The sequence below is a fragment of the Ctenopharyngodon idella genome, chromosome 21 (assembly GCF_019924925.1).
Source record: "Ctenopharyngodon idella isolate HZGC_01 chromosome 21, HZGC01, whole genome shotgun sequence".
In the NCBI taxonomy this organism is placed as follows: domain Eukaryota; kingdom Metazoa; phylum Chordata; class Actinopteri; order Cypriniformes; family Xenocyprididae; genus Ctenopharyngodon; species Ctenopharyngodon idella.
The window spans coordinates 16,464,238-16,491,753 of NC_067240.1; the positions used below are offsets into that span (position 1 = coordinate 16,464,238).

General features: G+C 37.9%; 2 protein-coding genes and 1 long non-coding RNA gene across 6 annotated transcripts; 1 reads left to right on the plus strand and 2 right to left on the minus strand.

Annotated features, from left to right (window-relative positions):
* Positions 1 to 145: 145 nt before the first annotated feature.
* On the minus strand, positions 146 to 10,633 carry nxf1b (nuclear RNA export factor 1b). The gene is made up of 21 exons (XM_051878785.1): positions 10,382 to 10,633; positions 8,857 to 9,082; positions 8,601 to 8,775; positions 8,412 to 8,495; positions 8,217 to 8,321; positions 7,984 to 8,064; positions 7,822 to 7,891; positions 7,633 to 7,721; positions 6,946 to 7,053; positions 6,756 to 6,865; positions 3,190 to 3,226; positions 2,972 to 3,043; positions 2,834 to 2,889; positions 2,047 to 2,154; positions 1,896 to 1,954; positions 1,480 to 1,595; positions 1,357 to 1,399; positions 1,182 to 1,251; positions 909 to 1,091; positions 749 to 809; positions 146 to 649 (listed from the first exon to the last, which is right to left on the minus strand). Exons 1-21 carry the CDS (start codon positions 10,413 to 10,415, stop codon positions 611 to 613), a joined length of 1,926 nt encoding a protein of 641 aa, XP_051734745.1. The 5' UTR covers positions 10,416 to 10,633; the 3' UTR covers positions 146 to 610.
* Positions 10,634 to 11,161: 528 nt separating this feature from the next.
* Positions 11,162 to 27,492, minus strand: bscl2 (BSCL2 lipid droplet biogenesis associated, seipin). 4 transcript variants are annotated; one of them, XM_051878793.1, is made up of 12 exons: positions 27,224 to 27,490; positions 26,689 to 26,743; positions 26,163 to 26,548; positions 25,905 to 25,986; positions 24,548 to 24,691; positions 15,998 to 16,132; positions 15,811 to 15,908; positions 15,576 to 15,717; positions 15,406 to 15,487; positions 15,238 to 15,312; positions 15,058 to 15,123; positions 11,162 to 11,828 (listed from the first exon to the last, which is right to left on the minus strand). In XM_051878793.1, the coding sequence occupies exons 3-12, from the start codon at positions 26,477 to 26,479 to the stop codon at positions 11,629 to 11,631; spliced, it is 1,341 nt and encodes a 446-aa protein (XP_051734753.1). In that variant the 5' UTR covers positions 26,480 to 26,548; positions 26,689 to 26,743; positions 27,224 to 27,490; the 3' UTR covers positions 11,162 to 11,628. The 4 variants fall into 4 exon arrangements, with proteins under 4 accessions (XP_051734753.1, XP_051734754.1, XP_051734752.1 ...); XM_051878794.1 differs by having other exon boundaries at positions 15,588 to 15,717; positions 26,163 to 26,743; positions 27,224 to 27,491; XM_051878792.1 differs by having other exon boundaries at positions 26,163 to 26,743.
* Positions 16,173 to 23,230, plus strand: LOC127504244 (uncharacterized). The gene is made up of 2 exons (XR_007927315.1): positions 16,173 to 17,452; positions 20,458 to 23,230. It is a non-coding gene; the product is annotated as an uncharacterized LOC127504244 (long non-coding RNA).
* Positions 27,493 to 27,516: the final 24 nt, after the last annotated feature.

Below are 27,516 nucleotides of genomic sequence, written 5' to 3' on the forward strand. Positions count from 1 at the left end.
GTTTGGCCCCATGATGTAACTGTGATTTTATGATGGCACATTCACCTTTTGTGGTAGACAGACACACATTATATTAAACAGTTTTATATTTTCCTTATCAGCTGTAGTCACAGTAAAATACGATTCAATTTTTCAGTCTAATACATAAGATCATAATTAATATTTATTTTACAAAACACAACAAACAATGAACACATACTTTATTTGCCATATCTGTCCCAGATTGAATATGACAACGCAGTTAAAATGTACAGAAAACTTGAACCACAAAGGTAGGTTGGGGAGAGGGTGGGTATTCACCACCCCCCCCCCACCAAAAAAAAAAAAAAAAAAAAGTAGTGGAAAAAAAATTGGTCTTAGTGTCTTCCTGAGTCATTTTTTCATGGTTCTCTTTCCTCTTTTTGTCTTAAAAGTTTGCTCTGTGAACCTTTTATTTTTATTAAAAAAAAATCTTGTGGATAACTCTCTTTAGAGAAAAAAAAAATTACAGGGAAAAAAATATATAAGCGCTAATAATAATAATAGACACGATTTCATTTTAGATGGGAGGATAGAATCAGGAAGGCACCTTGTGGTTCAGAGTTTCCGTAAAATCAACAACAGTAACTCTTCATTTGACAAATGCAACATCTGGAATCTTTCCTTGTGCCTGTAAGAGAAAAGAGACTCTTGTAAGATGAATGCAAGACACATGATCCTTTGTTCTAGAAGATTTACCGTCAACCATGAGAAAGGGACACTGGCGTACCTTTAGGCCGGTGAAGATCTGAGCAGCTCTGTCAAAATCCCAATCGTTGTCTTGTAGGCACCTGCAATAACAAGCAAGTCTGACCTTAACTGTCCATCTTTGTATGAATCTGAAAACAGGACAATATCTAGTAGAAGCAATAATGAACATGTATCCTTACTTTTGAGACCATTCTAGGTTCATGCCAGACTTTAGTGAGAAGGCAGCAAGCATTTCTTGTTGAGGGGCGGACAGAGTGGGCACAGGGCTGCTGGATGGTGTGGGGGCGGGGGCAACGAAAGCACGGCGAATTTCCTCTGTAGTGGCGTTTCGAACGAACAGCTCGTCATTCACAATGCATAGACTGAAAAGTTGAAAATAGGTTACAATGATTATATGACCAATGGCACATTTTTAAGCCAAAGAAATTCAATTTCTGTAAGCGAGATCTTACCCATTTCCAGCAGGAACAGCGATGAATACTCGAGAGAATGCTCTGTATGTTTCTCGGGACTTGCCGTCCACTTAAAAAGGAGAAGAGGAAAACAAATGAGGTTGTGTATCTCATAACTCTGATCAGCTCAGAGTAAAACTACCGATTCTGAATCATTTTAAATAGAGGAACTCACTTTCTTTGAAAACTCCACTGACTGTAAATGCCAACAGTGTAGCCTGGAAACGACAAGCAATTAGAACCGCAAATCTGAATGTAAAATATGAAACCAGCAAACTGAACCGCAAGTATAACTCACTGTGTAGGTGTTGACATCTACGATAAAGGAGGCGATGTCGTGCTGGGTTTTGGGGAGTTCGTTCAGGAAAGCCACCACATTTAATCGTGTGTGTTTAATCAAACGAAAACGTGTAGCTGAAAGAAAATGGCACAATTCATCACAGAATTCAGGACACAAACTAAAGGTCCGATCACATTTACTGCTGCTGTGCGTCATTTCAACAAGAATATGTGCAATTGGGAGATTTTGTAATGGTGAAAAAGTTCCTCACACAAGTTTCACTTGTGGTCAAGATGGTCACACATTTTACTAACAGAAATATCACCAAAATGTGATCACATCTTGATGTTGCAAAAACTAACCCAGAGAAAATAGATGATAGAAACTCAGAACAGAGACTTTACAGATTTTTAGATTATTCAACAGTTACTTACTGGGGTCTTTCATGCGCTTGAGATTGCGACTGTCTTTCTGGTAATCCCCTAAACTATATCTGCAGACAAAAAGATACAAATTTACTGTTCAGTATAAGTCAATAGTGGTGATGATGACTAGATGATATAGCAGACAGATAGTATACTGTACTTTGAAGGGTTTTGAACCATGAAGGGAATGCTGAGGGAGAAAGATGCTCCGTCATGGTAGGCGTCTAGCAGGGGCTGTCTGTTTCCTGAGTCATATATGCTGTAATACCTGGAGGGTGACAGAGGGTGAACATTTTGAACTTACTTGAAGGGTTAGTTCACCCAAAAATGAAATTTCTGTCACTAATTATTCACCCTCATGTCGTTCCACACCTGTAAGACCTTTGTTCATTTTCAGAACACAAATTAAGATATGTGAAGAAATCCGAGAGGTTTCTGATCCCTAAGAGAAAGTCCTCATTACCGCATTCAAGGTCCAAAAAGTAGTAAAAACATTGTTAAAATAGTCCATGTGACTACAGTGGTTCAACCTTAATGTTATGAGCCGGCGTTCTGACGCTGCACTGTGTTTACAATGTAAACAGCATAGGAGAATGACAAAGAAAATAAATTGTTGAATAAAGTTGTTATTTTTGTTTTGTTTTTGTGCACAAAAAGTATTCTCGTCACTTCATAACTTTAAGGTTGAACCACTGTAGTCACGTGGACTATTTTAATGATGTTTTTACTACTTTTCTGGACCTTGTAAGTGGTAATAACGTTGCTTTCTCTTGGGAATCAGAAACCTCTCGGATTTCATCAAAAATATCTTAATTTTTGTTTCGAAGATAAATGAAGGTCTTGCAGGTTTGGAACGACATGAGGGTGAGTAATTAATTACAGAAATTTCATTTTTGGGTGAACTAAATCTTAAATTTATGTATGTTTTAAGACCAAAAAATACATACTGTTGCAGGAAGCAATGGATGATGGTCTTGATCTCTTCAGAGCAGAAGTAGCTAGGCTGTGTTCAAAGCAAAAGAGAGAGGTTAAGTATGAAAGTCAAATACGGGCATCTCAAAGTGAAGAACAGATCTCGACCAAACCTTGCAGGGGGGGAGAGTCGCAGGAGCAACCTCCAAATCAAAACCAATGGGAGGCGGAAGGTCGTGTCCATCCTGTTGTTTAAACAATGAACAAACAATGAGTCAAATATAGCCAATAAGCAAATGTGATATTTTAATTATTATGATTACCACACTTGTATGTTCTCAAGCAAATAACATTAGGTTACACCCACAGATAAACACTGTGGATTTCCTACCAGTTTGAGCAGCTTGGGGAATCGTTCCCGAATGGCACTGTCCAACAATCACAAAGACAGAACAAGAAAAACAAGATTAGTATGAACTGCGCTTGCACCAATGAAACAGTTCCATACAAACACTCCAAAACTTGAGCTGAGCCATCTTAAGTGAGGGACAAATAGGTAAAAAGTGTATTCAATCATAGAAATATTTACTTACAGGTAAATATCCATCAGGCTTAAGATAGTGATACTGTGAATTTATTTTCATACAAAACGTTATGTACACTACTGTTCAAAAGTTTGTGGTAGGTATGATTTTTTTTAATGTATGCACAAGGCTGGATTTTTGATCAAATACAATAAGAACAGTAATATTGTGAAACATTATTACAATTTAAAACAACTGTTTTCTACCTGAATATATTTTCAAATGTCATTTATTTTTGTGACGGTAAAGCTGAATTTTCAGCAGTCATTACTTCAGTATTCAGTGTCACATGATCCTTCAGAAATTATTCTAATATGCTCAAGAAACATTTAGTATTATCAATGTTGAAAACAGTTGTACTGCTTCATATTATTGGCGAAACAGCAATACATTTTTCAGGATTCTTTGATGAACAGAAAGTTCACAAGAACAGCATACATCTTTTGTAATGTTATCAAATATCTTTACTGTCACTGTTAATCAATTTAATGTGTCTTTGATGAATAAAAGCATTAATTTCTATTAAAAAAAAAAATCTTACTGACCCTAAACTTCTTAACAGTAGTGTATGTAACCAAGTTTACATAAACACCAAAAAACAATAACCATTCCTTTCATTTGAACAAATGGTGAAAGTTGAATACTTGAGCAACAATTTTGTCTTGTACTTGTGAGAATGAAAAACGTGGGCATCTGAGCCATGCCACCAATGAGCCAATCACAGCCTTGCTCCAACTCCCACCCAACCCAGGCATATGGTACTTACCCATCCACAATACTCACCACTGGTGCCCCCTACAGGCCGAAACACAGACAAGCAGGCTGGCAAACGACGGGGGCAGTGGGGTGTTGTGACGGGTAGAGTTTGGTGAACATTCACACCATCAATCAATCAGTCAAGCAGGCAGTCAGTAATTTTTTTGCAAATTAGATAGTGTACCATATAGTTTAATGTGCTTGGACCAGATCTGACACCTTGTAATCTGGTAAATACTAGTGGTTCTTACTGGCAAAACTCTATGGGGTTCTGGTTTTGAGGTTTTTTTTTTTTTTTCTTAAATCAAATATCATCAGGCACTGACATACAGATCAACAAATTGGCACGTTGAGTTGTTAAGAGTAAACTAAAATGCTTGTTCATAACATGACCAGGCTGCTTAAGCTGACAATAACAAAAGAAATAAAATGGTACGAATAGCTATTAAGAGTTTAGGGGGGGGGGAAATTATATAAATCAATTTATAATAGGCATAATTGTGAGTTAATTTGGCCATACATATGGGGGGGGGAGTGTTTGGACACTGGAGAGGTTTAAATTTATGGATCAGCCACAGAGAAGACAAGATATACAGTAAGAAACCACACCAAAAGAGTGGAAATTAATAAAAGGGGGTCAGATTTAAATAAATATAAAACCAGAAAAACACAAAAGTTGAACCCTGAGCCTCTGAACAGATCATATGATAAAATAAATGAGTGCTTAAAGGTGTATGGGTTTTATGGCCTACTTAATTTGGACCCTACTATTAAATTTAAGAACAGCAGGGTATTTATTCAAGCAATTAATTGAAGCTTTTTTTGAGCCCAGACACCTTACGTTTCTATTTCCTAGTCTAATTTGTACTTTAGTCTATTTCATATTCAAATGAATATTTGAAACTTGTTTCCTGTGATCCTCCTCCAGTATTTTCCTCTCAATGTTTTGTCTTTGCTGAATTGATGATTTGATGTTTTTCCTCCAACGTGCTCTAGGACGAGGATCATGAAAATGGTCAGTCTGACCAACTATCCTCCACCATGGTCTGAATATAGAAACAGAGAGAGATGAAGAGAATTTCCTCTACTCTCATTATTCATTTTGCACCATGCAGCAAAGCTCACGTTTCTGAGCAGTGCTTGGCTCAAGGTTTCTTAAAAACCTTCCCTCTCCTTCTCCACCCGTGACATCTCTCCACGAACAACTCTTCATCTTCAGTGATCGTTCTTCTTCATCTCCGAGACGTTGGCTGTGGCCAGTTTTGCGGCTGTGCCTGCCTTAGGTTGTCCCTGAATTAAAAGGTGGGATCTTACCCGTCTTTGGCTAACCAGCCTCTCACTGGCCAAACAGCATCAGCAGTACTTCAGGTGTCAGACATGTGCAGGGCGGGTGGAGGGAAGAGGGTGCCAGCATTTTAGAAAGGTGGAGCACAAATGTATTTAATAGAGCATCATCTCCAAGATTACATTCTGTCCTTCTATGCCAACTTTTCCATGGGCATTCTGGGAGGTCACATGTTGAAGCTGCTGCTTAAATTGAATTAACTACTGAAGTATGTACTCATGAAATGTACAGTAAGCTAAAATGCTAGCATATTTACAATATGCTAAAAAGAAATCGCTGTGTTCTGTGCAAAAAGCTACAGGGCCAACCAGGTAGGAACAGAGAAAAAGGTCAGAAAAAATAAATATAAAAGCAAGAATGAAGCAAAGCAAGTGTGAGAACCATAAAAAGAACCAGAGGTGTTAACAAACTTATGCTGCTTACTGGATTGCCACTGGAACACGAACAAGTAAATATCACATGCCTGATGATTGAACTAGTGGAAAATAACCAAGAGCTCACTGGTTAATTAATACACCTGCACATTACAGACAGGCCTGAATGACTACAGCAGATGGGACTTTATGAATTATGCTTTTTCTTTAGCATAACATGCAATGATTAGGGGCAATTATTAAGAAATAACTCATTGTTTTCAAGTGTGATAAACACTTTCTACTAAGAATGTCTTAACAAATGTCACAGACTCCTGCCTGGCAATTATTATTCCTCCAAATTAAATTAAAATGCAATGTGAAACTCAGCTTTTGGTTTTTTTTTTAAATATTCAACACACAATATATGCATGTCTCTAATTGAGCTATAAATGACTGCCATGTTTTGTAGGTGTATTTAACAGTGTTTTTTTTTTTTTTTTTACTGTTTTGCATATTGATACAAATGTCCATGCGTACGCATGCTTTCATGTGCATAAGCGCACAACCACACAAACACTCAACTATTCTATTTCAGACCTGAAACATACTCTACGCAAGTACGTGACAGCAGACACTTATAACTGCGTAAGCTAGATTTTGTGTTGTTGCGTTCCTAAATTGGTCACATTGCAATGTGTGATGCAACACATGTATGCGTCGCATTCTCAGTGCCAGAGTCCTTTAGTGGACATTAGTGCAAACTATTTTTTTCTTTCAGATCAATAGTTTGAGGCACACAGAGGCTTGTTACTGCCCAGTAATGTTTGCAGTTCTTTTGCTTGGGCATTTGTGTACTTATGTATAGTATTTTTCTGGCTTTATGTTCAATAGACAACAAACAACCGAGAAGACTAACCTGACATAGTCGATCTGGTTCTTGAAGTGGCCACACAGAGGATTTCCCTCCAATGAGAGATCCACCAGCTTCAGACCACTCAGTTTATCAAGTTCTCTCTCCGTCTTCAGCTACAAGAAGATACAATGACGCTAACTGAAAAGATTACAGGAAAAGCCAAATCTATAGGTGTCAGACAGCATACTCATACCTCATTGTGTGACAGATTGAGAATCTTCAGGTTGGGAACTTTGTTGACAATATCTGCCAAGTCATCCAGCCTGTATAACCGGTTGTTACTCAAGTTCAGACAAACCAGCTGTGAATGGGGGGGGGGAACAATTTTATTGCATCTGTAGAGATGAATATGAAAACATTTGGGGTCTGTAAGATTTTTAATGACTGAAAGATGTCTCTTATGCTCACCAAAACTGCTTTTAATTGATCAAATAATATATTTGAATATACTTTAAAATGCAATTTATTCCTATGATGATAAAGCTACATTTTCAGCATCATTACTCCAGTCTTCACTGTCACATGATCTTACAGAAATCATTCTAATATACTAATTTTCTGCTCAAGAAACATTTCTTATCAATGTTGAAAACGGTGCCGCTTAATATTTTTGCGAATACATTTTTTTTTCCAGAAATTTTTGATGTATAGAAAGTTCAAAAGCATTTATTTGAAACAGACATGTTTTATGGTATGTTACAAATGTTTAATGTCACTGTTGATCAATTTGATGTGTTTCTGCTGAATAAAAGTTCTTTCAAACAAACAAAAAAATCTTGCCGACCCAAAACTTTTTATAGGTAGAGTACATGCCTGCTGAGCTTTTTTGGAAGAAATGTATATTTTCAGGCAATCATGCATGTAAAATGTCATTTCATACCTCAGGAATGTTCTCCTCAATTATTTTGATAACCCCCAGCATGGAGTTCCTCCTATTTAAAGTAACCTCAATATTTTGAGAAACCAAATCTGCCAGAAAAGATGGACCAACATTTGATTAACAGCCCACAACAAGCCAAGCTGAATAATTGTTTTTGTTTGGAGAAAGATGACTGTATGAAAGTCAAACCTGGATCGACTCTGATGTTGTTCAGATCAAGAGCCTGCTGTGATCCGTCAAAGCGTTTGGCCATGCATTGCTGCAGAAGACAGTCAGGTATATATATATCATCTCATTCATTTTATTTATGGAACTTCCTCTTAAAGGCTGCTGCAGGTAACCATCACTCACCTTCAAATGCTCCATATCCGTGGTCTTCAGATCAGTGTGAATCAAAGTTGGTGGTGGGCAGCTGTTCATAATAACAGTCACCTATTGATCCAACAGATTGACACTAAATTAAACTCTCAAACCCAAGATCAAACTAAAATGTACACAGATCTGCACATAAACTGATTAATAAATAGAATTGTTTCTGGTTACTACTGTAGAAAAATATAGTTTGACGGAAAGCATTTTTTTACCTTATATCCGTCTTTGTCTGTTATTTTCCGTGACACTTTAAACAAAGCATTAGCAGTTGTGGAGTCTTCAATATAAAACTGGGCCTTGTTGCCATCAGTGTGATACTATGACCAAAAAAGACAAGACAGAACAGATTTAGCAATTTGACACTTTTCTAAGGCATGTCGAGGAAATATATTTTATCGTACACTTACATGAACTGCATGGAATGGCATTGAACATACGCTCTGAAGTGAAGACAGAAGCCAATCTTTGTCATATTTCTTTCCGAAAGGAATCTGTGGTCAGACACAAATACAACCACAATACAATAAGGTCATAAACACGCTTTCAAGTAAATCCTAAGGTGTAATTAATGTGCTATTAATGTCTAATGTACTAACAGTCATTTTAAACCAGTTCTTGCTACGACTTCCATCAGAACCGCTGCCACCTCCACCACCTCTGCCTCCATATCGATTGCCACCTCTATCTTCATTTCCACCTCCTCCGCCGCCACCTCGTCCACCTTTGCGATTGCGTTCCTCACGCCGATTCTGTGGCCGGCCATATGGATTGCTGAAAAAAAGTACAAAAAGTCTGTTGTACCACGACGATTACATAAGAAAATATGTACAATTATGCATAACAAAAGCTTACAATCTGCGCTGGGAGCCGCTGTCTTGTGGACCTTCCGCCATGGTCACATCTCCATCATCATCGTGCAGTCTCGACCGGGGACCAGGGCCTCCACCTCCACCTCCACCACCATTGTGACCGCCTCGCTGCCTTGGCCGAGAAATCTGATCGCTGTACATGGGGGCTCTGAAAGGGCCTCTGCCTTTACGGTTGCGATGCTTTGGTCCACCGACACGGTCATCATGCTCTGAAAGATGAAAGAGTCAGAGGTGCGAAAACTTGTCCTTAACAAATGCAAGCGACGTGTCGTAACCCCTGATCAAACAAGTGCTAATGTGCCACTGCTTGGGTTATTGGCTAAAATGTAAATTTTGTTGTTTGAATAGAAAAAAAAAAAAAAAAAAAAAAAAAAAAACCACATTTCACAACATACTGCACATTAACTATACCACCAAAAGATAATAAATGCTGGAATTAATGTTGAAAGTGTCAAGTTTCAGAGAGAAATAGACACACTGGACAGAATACGCACTAGTACATGATTACATTTTTTTTTTATTTCACCATAAGAGGGTTAATTCACCCAAAAATGAAAATTCTGTCATCATTTACTCACCCTCAAGTTGATTCAAACCTGTATAAACTTCTTTGTTCTGGTTTACACAAAGGAAGATATTTAAAAGAATATCTGTAACCAAGCAGATCTCACCCTCACGCCTCCCATTGGTAGTCAATGGGAGGCGAGATCTGCTTGGTTACGGACATTCATCTAAATATCTTCCTTTGTGTAAAGCAGAACAAAGTAGTTTAAACAGGTTTGGGGGAGTAAATGATGACAGAACTTTCATTTTGAGTGAACTATCCCTTTAAGACATTATTGGGAGATAAAGAGTGGCAACTCGTCATATAAAATTACATTTTAACGATTTTATGCAAAATAGTGTTATTAAAATGGAATTGATTTACATTACAAGCTGTTAGAATTTCATTTAATATTTTGGCCACAACTGCACCAAATGGTATTTTATTTGCTGAATAAAAAAGTCAGTGTGGTTTTTTTTTCCCTCCTCCGAATGTGAGCTCCATATTCTCACTATATCATACTATCTTAGCCAAAAAAACTGATGTTACAAAATTTGACAATAACACATTGCAAACTTGGCAAATATCACAGCAGTTTAACACGACCTCAACGCACATTGTCAACATGCGGTCAGTTCAGCCCGCTCAATTTTCCTTTCACAATCTTTCACAAAAACACCAAATAAAACAAAAAATACGGGTAAATCAGCTGAGATAATGCGTTTACTGCTAGTCTAAACTAACTGCTAACAACAAAAACACATCACGCACCTACAAAAACAAAAGCTAGCTGGCTAGAGGTAACTTATGTAAATTGTAGAGTAACGTTACACGGCAACAGACCCCAGAAAGCTAGAAAATGGTCTTTAGAGTACAATAAAATTGTGAATAATCTTAATTAAACTTCATTAATAGTAGAGAATTTAAATGGATGTAAACGCTTTTGCTAATGGCTCAAACTTACCACTGTAGTAGCGCGAACCGTCCGCTGTCGCCATCTTTAAAGAAGGCTTTTAGGCTACTTTAAACTTAAAATATAGGATTCCCACGTGTTATTTTCCTACTTTATGTATATAAAACGAAATCAAGAGAAATTAAGAAAAACGTTCTGAAAGCCTGCGAGATCAGAAGAGATCCTTTCTTGACAGCTTTGTGTGAGAAGAATCCGTCTCAGACGCAGCTGCGCCAGATTCTTCTTCGAATACTCAGTGGACTGTTTGCACACCACGTCAGCGTCGCCACCTAGCGACAGTTAATGAGTGACTGCCTATGCAAGAGAATGGACAACGCTTGCTTTGCTTTCGTGTCCGATTTATTAAATAAACACACAAAAAACATAAAGCAACATATGAACATTCTTCCTTTCATAATAAGCTACTGATATGCTTAAAATTGTTATGCAAAACAATAAGGCAGATATAATAGTGAATCTTTGGTGAGAATGGACAAATATGCATAAACCACTAATATAATTTAATTAATTATTAAAAGTAAAAACACCATATCCTTACATAATAGTAGTACATAATAAAAACTTTCCATTTGGAGTTTAAATATTACCGTATATAGTAATAATAATAATATAATACATTCTATATCTATTCTATATTACTATATATAATAATTATTATTTTCCCCAAGTCAATTATACTTCTGTGTCCTCTACTTATTTTCCATAATATGTAACATGTTTCTCTTAAAATATGTTTTGCATTTTTGACTTTTGCATTAAAATAATAGAAAGTGAGGATACAAAATAGTTTTTAATATCCCCAGAAGTTGAACGGAACTGCTAAGCCATGGTAAATATTTTGTAAGAACATCACAGTGCAGAGGAATGTAGAGAAATATAAATAAAATGGAAATGCTAACATATTTTACACACTCGGTTACACTTTACATGCAAAACTGATATTGTGACCACAGACTTCAGTAATGACACATTAAAGCATGGAAGGACTCTAGAGGTGATTTTTAAGTCCCATAAGAAATATTCAGGTAAAGGAGATTAAAAGCAGCAGAGCAGAAAATTCTTTTGAGCTTCACATCAGTACCATGAGGTAAACAGGTTTTCAAATGCATCAGAAAAATTCTTATGGTAAAACTCATTGCAGTGCAAAAGGAATGTCTCAAATGTGCTAGCTATGAGTCACATAAGGTGTTCTAATGTAACAAGGCATGTGCGTATGTGGTTACTCCAGAGTTTGGAGCTCAGAGCCTCATCCAGGGTCCATGCCTTTGTCTAAGGCTGCTGTCTGAGGACTGTGGTTGGGTTGTTTCTTCTTCTTGAGTCTCATTTCCTATTCCTGCTGCCCTCCGCTCTTGATCTGGGTCCTCCTCGCTCAAATTGGTCTCTGCAATACGAGGAGCCTCGAGGAAAATGGGAGCGTCATCTGTAGAGGAGTCTTGAGCTGATGGAGGAAACATTGAGAATAGATTTGGTCTGTAAAACTACATTTTTTTTTTTTTTTTAAAGAAATAAATGCTTTTATTCAGCAAGAATACATTAAATTGATCAAAAGTAACAGTAAAACATCAATAATATTAGAAAATATTTATATTTCAAATAAAATGCTGTTCTTGCTGTTCAGATGCTGAAAATTCAGCTTTGCCATCACAGGAATAAAGTACATTTTAATATATTTCCTCAAAGCAAAAAAATGCCAAAGAAGTGCTGCACGGGGTGTGAGTTCCATCTCGGTGCTCTTTGGATGCAAAGGATAATTCAACTTGTAAACTTAAGGATGATCCAAGGCACTCGAACCATGTAAAGAAATTTTTTTTTAAAAGCCTTTATTTCATTTTGGCTAAATCTTAAAAACAGATGACACATACACAGACTGCACACCTACGCATTGCAGCTGGTTTTGCCTTCGTCAGGGTGTGAGTAACAGACAAGAGAGTTCAACAGAGTTCATTTTGAGCAGCGATTAATTAGTCTAATGACAATCACCTGGTTGTGCTACACAGGACAGACAGAAGTTCGACAATTACATATCAAATTAAATCAAACACAGTATAATCAATATAAATAAACAAGAAAAAAAAAATGTATAAAAACATTAATAATAACAATATATTGAAAGAAATAAAGTATATATAACTCAGACTCCACAATTCAATGAATATAATCAATAATATACATAGTGTAACTTAAATTTCTGAGAAAAAAAACAACAACAAAAAAAACAACAATTTTAATAATGTCACAAATATCACAAATCAATAAACAATGTAATTTATATTTCCAAAAAAAAAAAAAAAATTTAAACCAATATCAACAAAATATTATTTTCAAGTCTAACATCTTATTACAAAAAGGGTACAAAGTCTAATTCCCCATTTAAGCCTGGAAATGTAGTTGCTTTCAGTGTATAGATCCAGAAAGTCTCTCTTTGTAGAAGAGTAGTCTGAGTTATATATACTTTATTTCTTTCAATATATTATTATTATAATTTTTTTTAAAACATTTTTTATTAAAAAAAAATTCTCGTTTATTTATATTGATTATACTGTGTTTGATTTAATTTGATACGTAATCGTCGAACTTCTGTCTGTCCTGTGTAGCACAACCAGGTGATTGTCATTAGACTAATTAATCGCTGCTCAAAATGAACTCTGTTGAACTCTGTCTGTTACTCACACCCTGACGAAGGCAAAACCAGCCGCAACGCGTAGGTGTGCAGTCTGTGTATGTGTCACCTGTTTTTAAGATTTAGCCAAGATGAAATAAAGGCTTTTAAAAAAAGTTCTCTCTACATGATTCGAGTGCCTTGGATCATCCTTAAGTTTACATTTTAATATATATTAAGATAGAAGATAGTTAAATTTAGGGGTGTGACAAGACAGTTAGCTTATGAGTCAAGACACGAGATTGAGTTCAAGAGAACGAGACAATTTTTACAGTTTTTTTTAAGAAATCCTCAATGACAAAATACATGACTAGAAAAATTGTTTGCAGGTGCATTTGAAATGTTTTAACAATACTCAAACACTGTAAAAGTTTTTGCCACAAACTCAACTGACTGGCTTCTCTCCTGTATGATTTTATATGAGTCTCTTCAGACCTTAGAAGTTAGAATGATTTATGAGCTTCTGCAACTTTTGACCTCCTAACTGAACTCCTTTCCACAAATTGATCATAGAAATAAAAACAGTATAAATAAAAATAACACGTTTTTTCTAGGTCTTATTAAGTGCAAACAATAAGTGCAACCATAATCAAAGTCATCAAATAGAGACCAAAGTTTTCTTCAAGCATTATACAGAGCTAACAAAAGGTTACAACTACACAGCCCAGCCAAAGATAGCTTTCATATTGGGCGATATTTGCATGCATCAGGGAGCCGCTTTCAAAATGTGGGGTATTGAAATCGCATTTGAATGCGTGCTCACGTTTTACTTTCAATTTTGCGATTGTGTGTACTCTGTGAATAGAGAGCGGCGGTGCTGAGCGCGCATTCTACAGGATAAGACATTTGTCAGACGCTTGGGCTCTGTTGTGCAACGAATCGTCCGCCATGGTCTGGTCAGTCATCTCGTCACTTGAACTTTGATTCCTGCTGCACTACATACGACTCTGCACTGCAGCTCGTGTTGGATGAGCTGGATGGAATTGAAGCAACCGTTATCCAACTGAATTAAATGGTTTTTATTTTTATAAAAAGTAAAACAACAGTGGAGGCATAATGTAAACGTAGCGGTGGCATATTCTATCCCAATTTCACCCTCACACTCATGGCAAATTATTGTGAGACAGTTTTTCACCTCGACAAGAAATCTCATCACATTTTAATCTCGCATTACAATTCACAATATTATTGTTTTTACTGTATTATTGATGAAATAAAGGCATCCTTGGTGAGCAGAAGAGACTTCTTTAGGGCTTTTTACACTTGAAATAGTTAACCCTGGGCCATTCTAAACCCCGGGTAAATGGAATCCTGGGTATTCATAAGTGGAGATTGTAGATTGTATATTTCTAAATCCTGGGGTAACGTTCTTATTTGCATATTTGCGGTGTCAGTGTCATTGATTGGATAAAAGCAGCATGTGACCCGTTTACATAGCTCTAGCATTGCGCATTCTCGTATTGCTGACTGTACTATCGAGTTTATACTGAATGGACATTTTGGACTATAAAGGTAAGAATGAAACGGTCTCTTCTTCACTCAAATTGTTGCGTTTTCTGTCAGCATTTGACATTTTTCCTCTCAAACGCTGAATTTACTGTTTATATGCAATGCGCAGCGTTTCTGTGACTGTCTAAAGCAAGTGAATATGAGGCACACTAGTGGTTATCCACTGCTAAGCGTCTAGCTGTAACATTCTAACACCGCATCGTTTCACACTTTACAAGTTTGCCACTGCAATGCAGGGTTAACTCCGCAAAAGCGGAGCTAACCCTGCTCTGAAGCAGGGTTTCATAACCCCGGGTAAAAAGCGGTGCTAACCCCGCTTCTAAATTATGAGCGTAAAACGTTCCTTTACCCGGGGTTAAAAGCGGTGTTTAGCACGTCCATAACCCGGGGTTAAGCGCAGTGTGAAAAGCCCTTTTCAAAAGCATTAAAAAATCTGACCAACCCCAAACTTTTGAAAGGCAGTGTATCTTATTCTTATGCTTTAAGTTAATATTTTTACCAGCTTCATCCTCTTGCAGCTGGTTCAGCTCTTCTGTCCCGATCACACTAGGAGTGTCCAAATCACCTGCACAAACAAACATGATTTGCATGATTCTTTAGTTGTTATTGTGCATATAATCAATTTATGCAAAGAATGTATCACAGAAATCTTTCATCCCATTTCTCCTTTGTCACTTACCTTTGTTTTGAACTGTTTGTTTGGGTTGTTGTGGTGGATCTGCCAGCTCACTGCCGTCTCTTCCATACGTAATGACTGGGGGACAGTCAAAGAGAGGTGTTTTAGTTACTAATCTGTTCGACTGATATGATCAGGTGTGTGCGGCTTTGAACCAAACTGTGTTCTTACTAGGAGTGCTGGCGGATGAGTGCATGCGTTTACGTGCTTCTTCCCTCCTCTGCTGAAGACGTGTCGAGTCTCCCATCATCACCTATGTATGCAAACAGACATCTGGAATGCATCCAATGGAAGTGTGATAGGATGAAGGTTGAATAGATTAGGCAGACAGATGGTCTTACCCTCACTCTGACCTGCTCAGGTGGATAAAGCCCTCCCCAGATGAACTGCAGGTAACTGAAGAGCACAATGACACTGAGGAAGGTGAAGTTACTCGCCACCCCAACAATTGCAGACATCACAGGGAAATTATACAGGAGGTATCTGTTGCAAGAGGGAAGAACGTTACAGGATGGTAAGGTAGAAGCATCATTTGATGGAACATGAACAGTCAAATAAACTGATACAACCAAATACCTAATGCCAGTGAAGTAGGCATGGATCCTGAGCTGGGCAGAATAAATCTGGATCCTGCGAGACTGAACCTCGATCACAGCACCAATGGCAGGTTGGTACTGTGAAGGACAGATGAATATAATACATGGCTTTTGACCAAAAATTTAAATGACACAATTCTGTCAGTCTTGTTCATACTTGAACTTACAAGGTCCGATTTGAAATCTGGGAAGAGCTCCACTTCGATGAGCTGTTTCTGCTCAGACACACCTGTGAGCAGGAGGGGTGAAAAGAGCAGCGTGCTCATGGTCTGCAGCAGAGAAGAGCGGTAGTGCAGCATCGTCTGATGAGAAAATACAAGGAACAAGTACTTATGAGTTAAACTGCCATTACGGACTGCCATTACAATATAAAAAGCCCATAAACTTTAGTGTCACATGACCATTCAGAAATCATACTGATTTGCTGCTCAAGAAACATTTCTTATTATTATCAATATTGAAAAACAGTTGTGTTTTTATAACATTATAAATGTCTTTACTGTCACTTTTGATTGTTTAATGGGTCCTCACATTAATTTCTATCAAAAAAAATAATAATAATTTGTGTATAGTAGTGTATAATGACTGATATTGGATGTTTAATTGTGCAGGCTCATTTCTCCTATTTTTACATGGACACCGAGGAAAGTAAAGTTACAAGAAAGTGCATACATCCATCATAAATGTACTCCACACGGCCTTCCGTAAATTTTTTTTGTAAGTTGAATAGTGAAGGCGTAGGACGTAGCATAAGCGTTTTGAACTGCGAGAGGCGTTACACTTTCTTCGTAAAGTTGAATACGGAAGGCGGTCTGGCAGAAGCTAGATATTTTACTTTATAACTCGTTAAATATGGATATTTTTCTTACACGAATGCACCGCTTCAGAAGGCCTTAATAAACCCCCCCCAGAGCCGTGTGGAGTATGTTTATGATGGATGGATGCACTTTCTTGAGCTTCATACTCGTTGGTCCCGTTCACTGCCATTATAAAGCTTGGATACATCAGGATATTTATTAATATAACTCCGATTGTGTTCATCAGAAAGAAGAAAGTCATATACACTGTGGGGGAAATGTAGAGTTTCTGTATAATTTCCATATGATTATCCTTATATGCTTATGATTAAATGATTTTGTTTTTCTCAAAATTGCTTAAATATGCATTCTTTGGGTGACTTTGTGTGACAAGTGGAAAAACACTGAAGTGGTAAACATGTTCCTAATATGGTAAAAGGACAGAGGCTTCAGCCTTGGAGTTTAGAGATATAAAAGTGAGGGGAAGCTTTCATTCTTTGTCTTACACTCTGCAGCTACTTGTGTTTTTGTATGACTGTCTGACCTTTCTTGCAAGAAATAAAACTTTCAAAAGACAATTGGACATGTTTGTCTCTTATGCAGTAAGAGTCAGTTGATTTTTTGCCACAACAATTTGGTGTCAGAAGAAGGGGATTCCTTGGATGTGCCTTTTGCACCCGAGAGTGGACGGTGACTGATCAACCTGGACTTAGTAGTCTCAGCCCTACCCCGAATAGATTGAGGGATGAGGGGCCGACCGCCAGGGTCCAGAAGGGGACACCACTGAAATCAGTAAACGAACCCAGGTGGCATCACGACTCTCTGGTAAGAGATAAATCAAAATTTTATGGGGAATTGAAGTTTTGAAATTTTGTGATTAAGAGTGATTAAGAGTAAAATTTGGAAGATTAGGAAATGGGACAAATTGAAAAATTTGTGATTTGGTGAATTGGGTAAAAGATTAGGAAAATACGGGACAAACCATATTGGTTGGTCTGGCTGACTCTGTGGTCGTGGTTAAGGGGTTTCTCAGGGGAAATTCAGGCTGCATCACACAGCTAAAACAAATTTTTGGGGAATCCAGCTGTAGTCAGGGAACTACCGAAAATTTGTGGGTTCAGGGGAAGCCTGAAACTGAGGCTGTGTGACACAGTTTAGACAAAACTTTGTGGGCGAAGGCAGTGTGATCAAGACGTTCCCGGAAACTGAATCACGTTAGGACAGTTAAGATGTTTCCAAAGGGGAGGTTTCTGGAAGGGAAATCTAAGCTGCATCACACACTCAAGCAAATTTCTGGGGAATCCAGCTGTAGTCAGGGGACTACAGAAAATCTGTGGGTTCAGGGGAAGCCTGAAACTGAGGCTGTGTGACACGGCTTAGACGTCTTAAGCTGGAATTATCAATATGGTTTTTACTGTTTTGCAGAACCACAATATTATTTTACCCATATCTCAACTACTAGGTTGCACCAACAGCCTTATAGCTGCTTTCTCCTTCAACCATTATTATATAAATTGTAGTTCTCTAGACATCTTATGTCATGCATCCATTTAATGGATGAAAAACAAAACTTTTTGTAAGTTACATTCAGTTACATTGAAGGCTCAACCTGTCCGATTTTAGGTGAAAAGTCGGGTCTGTGGGAGACGTCCAACAGATTATTTAGGTGCGCACCGACAAGGTAAATCCACGAGAGTTCGGGAGAGCCAATATGGGGAAATCCCAGAGCAAGCTCACAAAATATGATATACTGGTTTTTTATCAAATGAGAAAATTGTATGGCCAAAAATGCATGCAAGATGTAGATAAGTTAGTCAAATATTATGATTTTCCAGAAGAGGGAACGTTGAGTGTCATAAGACTTAAGGTCGTAAGAGAATGAGTTGAAGAGAACTGCGATGTTGTGTGAAAGCGGTGTGTGTGTGTGTGAAATGTAAGCAGACAATAGATTGTAGGCTGGAGGAAGCAGACAGAAGGGAAAGAAGGTCGATGTAGAAAGAATTGGCATGTAGGGAAGGAGGACTGAATGTAACTTACAAAAAGTTTTGTTTTTCATCCATTAAATGGATGCATGACATTAGATGTCTAGAGAACTACAATTTATATAATAATGGTTGAAGGAGAAAGCAGCTATAAGGCTGTTGGTGCAACCTAGTAGTTGAGATATGGGTAAAATAATATTGTGGTTCTGCAAAACAGTAAAAACCATATTGATAATATGTTTTGCATCTGCAGACTAACTATTTGATAGAGGAATACGGGATAAGTGGGTATAATGAAGAGAAATATAGCAGCAAAAATTAATGTTATGAAAATGAAAATTCTGAGAGAATGTTTCACTTTATGGAAAGATATTTGAACAGTCTCAAGTATGTTTTTTATGTGATGAGCGTATCGCTATCATAGTATAAAATAACTAAAATGATTTAGGACCTTTAATTTCTAAATGTTTGATGGTCAAAATGAAGGGGGTTTAAATGGCAAAAATGAGACTGCCAGTTGTAACAGAGACTCGACCTGATTGGAAATTTGTAATTTCTAAATTCTCTGATGTGTTAGTAAAAGACAAATATAAACACAGTTGTTTATTTGAAAATGTATGTCATTTCTGGCAAAGTCTTAAGCTGGGCTAGGGTCAAAAGATAGTAGATAAAGTTTGATGTTAAAAGTTATAAAAAGGCAATGTACTAGTCCTGAATTCCTCAGAGTCTCTCTCATTCAAAGTCTATCTGAGTGTCATAAGTGATAACAAGCTATTTATAGTGAACCACAATGTCTCAGTTGAAAATCACGGACACAGAGGTGTTAAAAGAAATGATTGCCATGAAGAGGGCAATTAGTTGTTAAATGTGGCAAAGGAAAACTCAATGAGTATAAAGAGGTCTTTAAAATAGTAATACAGACCTTGAATGATAGAAGTGACTATTTTGATGAATTTCTTCTATGACCAGTAACTTTTGTCTGATCTTTGTCACCACTATGTGCAGGGCCGATGGCTCCGGTTACAGATATAGCAGAACACTGAATGGACAGTTGTGAGAACTAAATTCACTGAGTATAGTCTCAGCACTGATATGTTGCTGATGAGAAGATGTCTAATGATTTTAGTGATTAAATACTGCTGTCATTAACCTGTCTCCATGTTTTGACACTATTAGGCAGTCCAATGGCTCTGGTGGCTCTTGAAGGCACCTTTCCTAAGCTCCAGAAAACACCTGATTCTGTTGAAGAAAACTGTCAAAGATTTCATAATGGTAAAGAGCGGTCACCAGTGTGCACGAGGTGATTTCTCAATGACGGGTAAGACACTCTTTGGGCAGACAGGGGACAACCCAAGGCAGGGGGTTACCGCCGCCACTGGGCATCTACCCTGATGGGAGGTGTTTTATGTGAGATGGGTATGAGAGTGGAGTGGATGTCTGTAAGGCCAGCAGCATCATTAAGGGGGGATGACCTGTGAGAAGGTACAGCAGTCTGCCCCAAAAATGTTCCTCCATACCACTCACCAGAAACCGCATTCCTAGGATGGCTTGTTTTTCATTGTGACAAGTGTCCACAACTTGATGCAACTATGCCAGGGGACACCCTGAGGAAAAAGATTATTGATAAAGAGCTGATGGGAATGAGCTTTCAAGAGCCAACTGAGACCATGAGGTGATTGTCCGTAATTTCTGGGGAGACCATAGCAAAATTTACTAACATGATGTTGGTTGCCCTATTGGCAAGAACTGTATAGAAGTTTAGGATTCAGCATTACGATGAATCCCTGAATCTGTGGGGCTGTGTTGATTTTGAACTAATATGCCTCTATCATGGTTTCACTCCTGCAGGTCATTAGACATGGCAGAGGATAATTCCAAGGCATGGTGGTGGCTAAAGATGAAGACCACTTTTGCAGATTGTAGAGAAAGTTAAGTGAATTCAGCATTTAACCTAAAGATAACTTAAAAATGCTCCTAGTCTAAGTTACAGTCTTGTGAGGTTTGAAAAGATAATTTGTGCAGTAAGAGAGAGAGATGGCTGGGGTAAAGGTAAGGATACTCTGTCTGTCTGCTAAAGCTTAAACAAAACGAAGCAATGAGATTAGAACCAAACAACTCAGCTGACTTTTATAAAAAAAAAAAGAATTATAATGAACAGATATGTTTTGAGACTGGATAAGAGACCATGTAAAAAATAAGAGTAAAACCTAAAGAAAAAATGTGAAGTTTAAATATGTGTTTTTTAGATTTAACACCAAAAGCAAACCTTGAAAATAAGCATTTAATAGTCATGTGTGTCTAGTATGAGTATGAGTGAGTGTGAGGGTGACTGTACTTTATGTTTTGTATGTGTTAGTTTGGGGAAATATTCTGTCCTCAGAGTGTGTATACGTCATTAACCTCTGGAATGAGTGTTTTACCATTACAGATGGGTTAAGTGAAATGACACATTTTGACAAGCCAATAATTCTGATTGAATCTGATGAAAAGACGATATGGAATTTGAAGACGAGCTTTAAGTGGATTGGTCATCCAGCTCTGTCTACTAGTGGTAATTATGACTACATTTGTCATTTATGATGATGATTTGAATTACTCTCTGGATTAGTATGTTTAAGTATTTATGGAAAATTGGAATTGTGAAATTGAAGATTGCCGTCCATGGGTTAAAATCCCTTGTCTAAATTCAACTAAATTTAAACACTGTCAGCTATGTGTGGTCACAATGCTAAACGTAAAATGTTGTAGACTTGACGGCAGAGAAACAGCGACACACTGGCAATCAAAAATTATCCAGAGAGCCCAGTAACATTCACAGTATGAAGGACTGGTTGGAGAACAAAGGAGGATGGGAAGGAACATCACTGTTGTTTGACTATCCTTGATCAAGTACACCATGACTTGACCTGCTAGACAAACCACTTGATGGACGTGTTGTTTGTAGATGGCTCTGCCTTCAGAGACAAAACAACAGGCCTGAATTGCGAAGGATAAGTTGTGACCATGGAATGTGAAGTGTTAGTTTCAGGGCCGCTGTCCTGTAATTATTTGGTATGAGCAGATGAGCTTGTGACCCTCACTGGAGCGGGTAAACTGATGACAGACAAAATTGTGACTATCTACACAGACGCCCGTTATTGGTTCGGGGTGGTAGACGATCTTTGAGGTGCTGTGGTCTGAATTCCTGTTTGTGCTGACAAAACTAATGAAAAAAGTTTTTGTTTCTGTAGGAAGTGCTGGAGCAGACACAGGAGATTGTGTGTAATCTGTTATCTGAAAATAACTTTGATTTTTCTAACTCTTTACAGAGCATGTTCAGAGGCAGAGAACCTGGAGGAAATCTGGTTGCAGAATTAAAGACGGCGTTTAGTTTAGTGTTGATGGCAATACATCAAAATGGGGGATGGTAACTCAATTAATGTATGGCTGAAAATATGGCTGAAATTTTTTTAAATTAGGTTAGAAGACCCCATTTTTGGGAATGGAAGGGGATAAACAATGAGTGAAATCAACTGAATTGTGTGAACATGGCATGTTGAACTATTGCAAAGAAATGTCTTCTTTCCTCTCTAACGTTTGTGTACAGAATTGCTAAAGTATGCATTCTTTGGGTGACAAGTGGAAAAACACTGAAGTGGTAAACATGTTCCTAATATGGTAAAAGGACAGAGGCTTCAGCCTTGGAGGTTAGAGATAGAGGTCTGCATTCCTGCGGCTCTCCCGCGGGAACTGTGGGGCCCGATAAGATTTCTTGCTGCGCGGGAATGAAAGACGGATTGCGGTCGGTAACTTTAGTGTTCTTTAGGTGGGAGCGGGCGGTCTGACAATAACCCAGTCGCTCCCGAGATGCTTTGACATCAGTGCATCTGTGCTTGAACTTAAAGTGAACAAAAGTTTCTGCAGTGGTGGCGTTCACACAGTCCCCAGTTCCCTGTCCTGAGAAACCTGGCAAGATATGTTATTTGCATTAGAGATCTGCGCGAGTGCACCTTCAGAGAACATTGAACCTTTGTGATCGGATTTTGGAGGAGAGAGGTTCTGAAATGGACATCAGTCAGCGTCATTCTGTTCTTGCGTGGGTGTTAAAAAAGACTTCATTTTGCAGTATAGCTAGTAAGCCAACAGTTTTCGTTTATGTAATTTTGGCATAGCCTACAGTTTTGAGGGACATGTTGTAGGCTATTTAATTTACCCTATTTTTCTCTGTGATATTTAGCCTATTATTCTTTGTGACATTTTTTAGGGTGTTGACAGCATCATAGACAAATAACAAATACAAATCTTGTATATGCAACATTTTATATTTGTTATCCCCAATCACTCTCTTTCTTTAGGGGAAGTTTAAATGCGAGATTCTGGAAACGATCTTTAGCGGGACCCGTCGGGTCGGGAAGAAAATCACTATATGCGGATAGCGGGTGAACACAGAGTGAATTTTAGGCGGGAGCGGGTGCGTGCAGAATAGAACCATTGCGGGAGCGGGACGAAAAAAACAGTCCCGCGCAGACCTCTAGTTAAAGTGAGGGGAAGCTTTTGTTCTTTGTCTTACACTCTGCAGCTACTTGTGTTTCTGTATAACTGTCTGACCTTTCTTGCAAGAAATAAAACTTTTGAAAGACAATTGGATGAGTTTGTCTCTTATGCAGTGAGAGTCCTGTTGATTTTTTGCCACAACAACACCTAGGGTGGCTTGAGGGTGAGTAAATCTTGGGGTAATTTTCATTTTAAAGTGAACTAATCCTTTAATTGTACATGCTCATTTCACCTATTTTTACATTAAGATTATTGTTATCATTATCATAATATATTATCATATATTACCATTATCTAAAGGTGCAATAGGTGATTCTCGACAGAAACATTTTTTGTTATACTGGATGAAGGTCTCCTCATATCCTGATAGCAATCACTATGTTAAATGGTCTAAATCTATTTTTATAAATATGTATCATCTGTGGAAGGCGTAGGACCATAAAATGTTCATCTGATTATTATATTCGGTCTGAGTTGAATAATACAATGTTCTACCTGCCTGTCAACGTATGTTTTTACATACCCTAGAGCACCCTGTTTGCGCAGACATCATACGTTTCATGCTGTGCAGAGTTTATGTAGACAGATGTCAATCAAACAGTCACAGAGCACCGCAAAGAAACAGCAGCCACCTTTTACAGTTCCTACCAAATCAAAACAACAAGCTTATGCTGCGTTCACGCCATAACTACCATAATTAAGAAATAGCAACCTGTGACGTTCTAAGTAACGACTGGAGCTGTTCACGTCCTCAGACTCGGAATTACGCATTTCCATGTCAACAGTATCAACACTGAAATAAATCTGCAGCAGTCAGGAACAAGCTCTCTAAGTTGTTTACATTCATTATTATTGTAATGTTACGTGCTTTGAGACACAAGGTAGTTTTTAATGCAGTCTCTTGTGACGCTTTGCCAAGAGCAGCAATGTGTGTGCGCATTCATGTGTTTTGGGATTGTATGCTTTCAATGCTAGCAGGCTAATGTTAGCATTTCCCAGATCACCTACTGCACCTTTAAAGTTACCACAAATAATTTTAAAATCCAAATAATTGAATAATGCTATTAAATATAATCTTCAGAAAATATCCAGTTGAATATCCAATTTTCACACTGTACATTCTAATGCCTAAATTCACTTGTAGCATTTAAAATGGTTGATTTTATTATTATTTTAGGCTCAATAAAATTGGCCATTGATCCGTTTTGGCCATAATATAAATAAATAAATAAATGATTATTAGCTTATTGGTATAACAATCTGTGCATCGCTAATATATTTGTAGCATGACTAGGAAAATTGCAGTTATGTTTAACAACAACTGACTCAGTAAATCTTACAAATCAGCCACATTATCCATACAGAATAAACAACAGAGAATGTTGAGAGAGCGGTCTTTACTCACTGAGCGGATCACCGAGTGAACGACTTTCCCATCAGTGGTATAACAAGACATTTTGACCATGAACATGCCAAGCTGTTCGTTAACAGGAGATTCAGGCATTTCCAGCTCAAGAGAGATCCTGTAGGCCTGACCAGACATCATCACCTACCAGAAAGAGTGAAGCAAATAAAATTAGCTGTAAATATGACCGAAAATCCATTTTTATTCTCAACCAGTAATATTAAAGGGGTGGTATAATGCCACTTTTACAAGATGTAAAATAAGTCTCTGATGTCCCCAGAGTGTGTATGTGAAGTTTTAGCTCAAAATACCCCACAGATAATTTTTTTATAACATGTTAAATTTGTCACTTTTTGAGGGTTAGCAAAAACGCTCAGTTTTTGTGTGTGTCCCTTTAAATGCAAATGAGCTGCTGCTCTCAAAAGGAGGCGGAGTTTCAGGAGCTCAAGTTAGCACTTAGCAGAGCTTCACATTACCTCACTCAGACTCACTGAAAATGTCAGAAACTGTTCAGCCTTTTATGTTCAAAATGCAGTCGGACAATGATGGAGAGACTCAAGAAGAAGTGTCAACGTGTAGAATGCAACAGGACGTTTCTGAACGGTTAGTTGATGAATTTATGTAGCTGATGTGGAGTTAACCATCTTAAAGTCATTGATTAGCATATTCTGTCATGATAATCTATAAATCGCTCGTGTGGGAACTGTTGTAAGATGCCTTCAGAGCCAGAGAATATATGCTGCTACTTGTCATTTTGTCATCTTTCTTTTGTGACATGCTATTGCATTTGTGCAATAACATGGCCTCACCCCCTTTGTTTCTTTTTCTCAGGGGCAGGGTTTATGTAAATTTTAGGGTTAGTGATGTCACCAACCCAGGAAGAAGCTCGTTGTAGTCCCTACCAGCTGTTTGTTGTAGTCCTTAAACAGAGAATTCTTTTAAAGATAATATTTCTGTTTGCATTGAACTTTCAGCGCTGTAACTTTGCAGATACTGTTTATGCTCAAGTAGCCACATTACACACTAACTAAAGTTAAAAAGGTGAAATTGTAATGAATCACCCCTTTAATTATTCAATATACAAGTATTATAATTTTTCTTCCACATCATTAATGGGCTTGTTACATAATGTATACAGCAAAGCTTTAAAGATTCATTTAGGAGAACCCTGTAAAAAACATGTCTATAATTTGTAAAGATGCTATGTAAGCCTCTTTTCTACTAAAAGAAAAACTAATTTCTTTTTCTTTTTCAAAACATTTTGACATTCATACATTTTTAACGTGGCTTACATATCCGAATATATTTTGGGTCCACTGTATGTATGTATGTCACTCTGAGTGGGATTGAGACGTACCTGGTCTCTTCCATTCTTCAAGAGTGAGATGTTAGCCGTGGGGAAAGAACAGAGGACTGAATCTGAAGCATCGCAATCTGTCCTGTTAAGAGTGAAATGGAGGAGAGAGGAATCAACCACAATGCATTACGAACACTAGTAATGCCTCCAACAGTATTTGTTCATTGGACCAAACTAATTAAGGACTCAGTCGTGCGCAAACAGACCGTTGGCAAAACAATACAGGAATGTTCCTGATCTGCCCTGATGTGTCTGTACCTGTAGGAGAAGTGTACTGGTGTGGAGAAGCTGACGCTGGGCATGTAGGAATAGTAGAAGCTTCCATACAGGAAGATGGAAACCCAGAGGAGAAGCACCAGGACACACAACAGGACGGCAGCTCTTAGAAGTGTCCTGCGAGCTCTCAGCAGGGTCACCGCTGCCACATCCTGGAGCCAAAGCAGTAATGGTCCCATTGCTGCACCCATAGCCAGCAGTCCTTCACTGTCACGTCCAGAAGAAGGTCCTCTGATCTCACGGTCTCTGCCCAACAGTCTTCCCACTGCCGACAAAGGCGTCTGTCCCGCTTTACTCATTCAAACCACCTCACACACTATCCAATAATATGTCCCGTCTGCATCACCACATCTAATAATGTTTGTTACCTACAGTGAGAATTAATGGTTTGAAAATACAGTGGGCTAAAATGTTATGATGTCAAAATTAACATATATTCAGAAAGTCATATTTGGATCTAGTTGTCGTTCTGTGACTGAGAATATGATGTGCCAGTTTCTTTTCTGACCAAATAAATTTGCTTTTCCGTTTGTCTGTTGTTGTCAATGAAGTCATAGGGTGCCCTAAAAAGGGAACAAGAAAAAAAAAACTGAATTAAACACATTAATTATATTATAATTGCAACGTAATTATAATATAACTATACAAAATAATAATAATTAGCACCATTTATAATTCTTAGAAAACATTACGAATCCAGGATTAATCATAAAACAAGGCTCAATTTATACACACCTAAGATACAAAACAGAATCACACACACACACACACACATACACTATGAATTGCCTGCAATTAGTGCTGCATGATGTATAGTATTTATGTACATTTGACAACCTGACTCGAATTGAGCAAAACAATAATGCAGTACAATAGGAAATAATATGTGTAGTGTCACTTCTGCACGTCCTTTACATATGACTGTTTTTGGTGTGTCTCTGAACTGGATTTTATGTGCCTCCCTGTCTCCATTTCGCAGTTTTTCTTACGCTGATATCTTATTAGTTACGTATATTACATTGAGGGGAAAACGGCAAACTCACCTTCTTTAATTAAAAAATACGCCATGGACAAAACAAATAATTACGCTTCAGAATAAACTGATGAACAACTCCAATGGACCGACCCCTCTCTTCCTTTCCCCTGTTCTGTGTCGAGTGACGCATAATTTATGCACTTCAAGGCAGAACAATTGATATCCAAATCATATTTAATCAAAAACTAAAGCATTCGGCTGTCTTCTACTGTCTATAGATCAGAGAAAAACAACCGTCTGTCTAACCAAAGGGCGCCACTGCTGGTGTGAGAGAAACACATGTACGGCAACAAAAGAGGT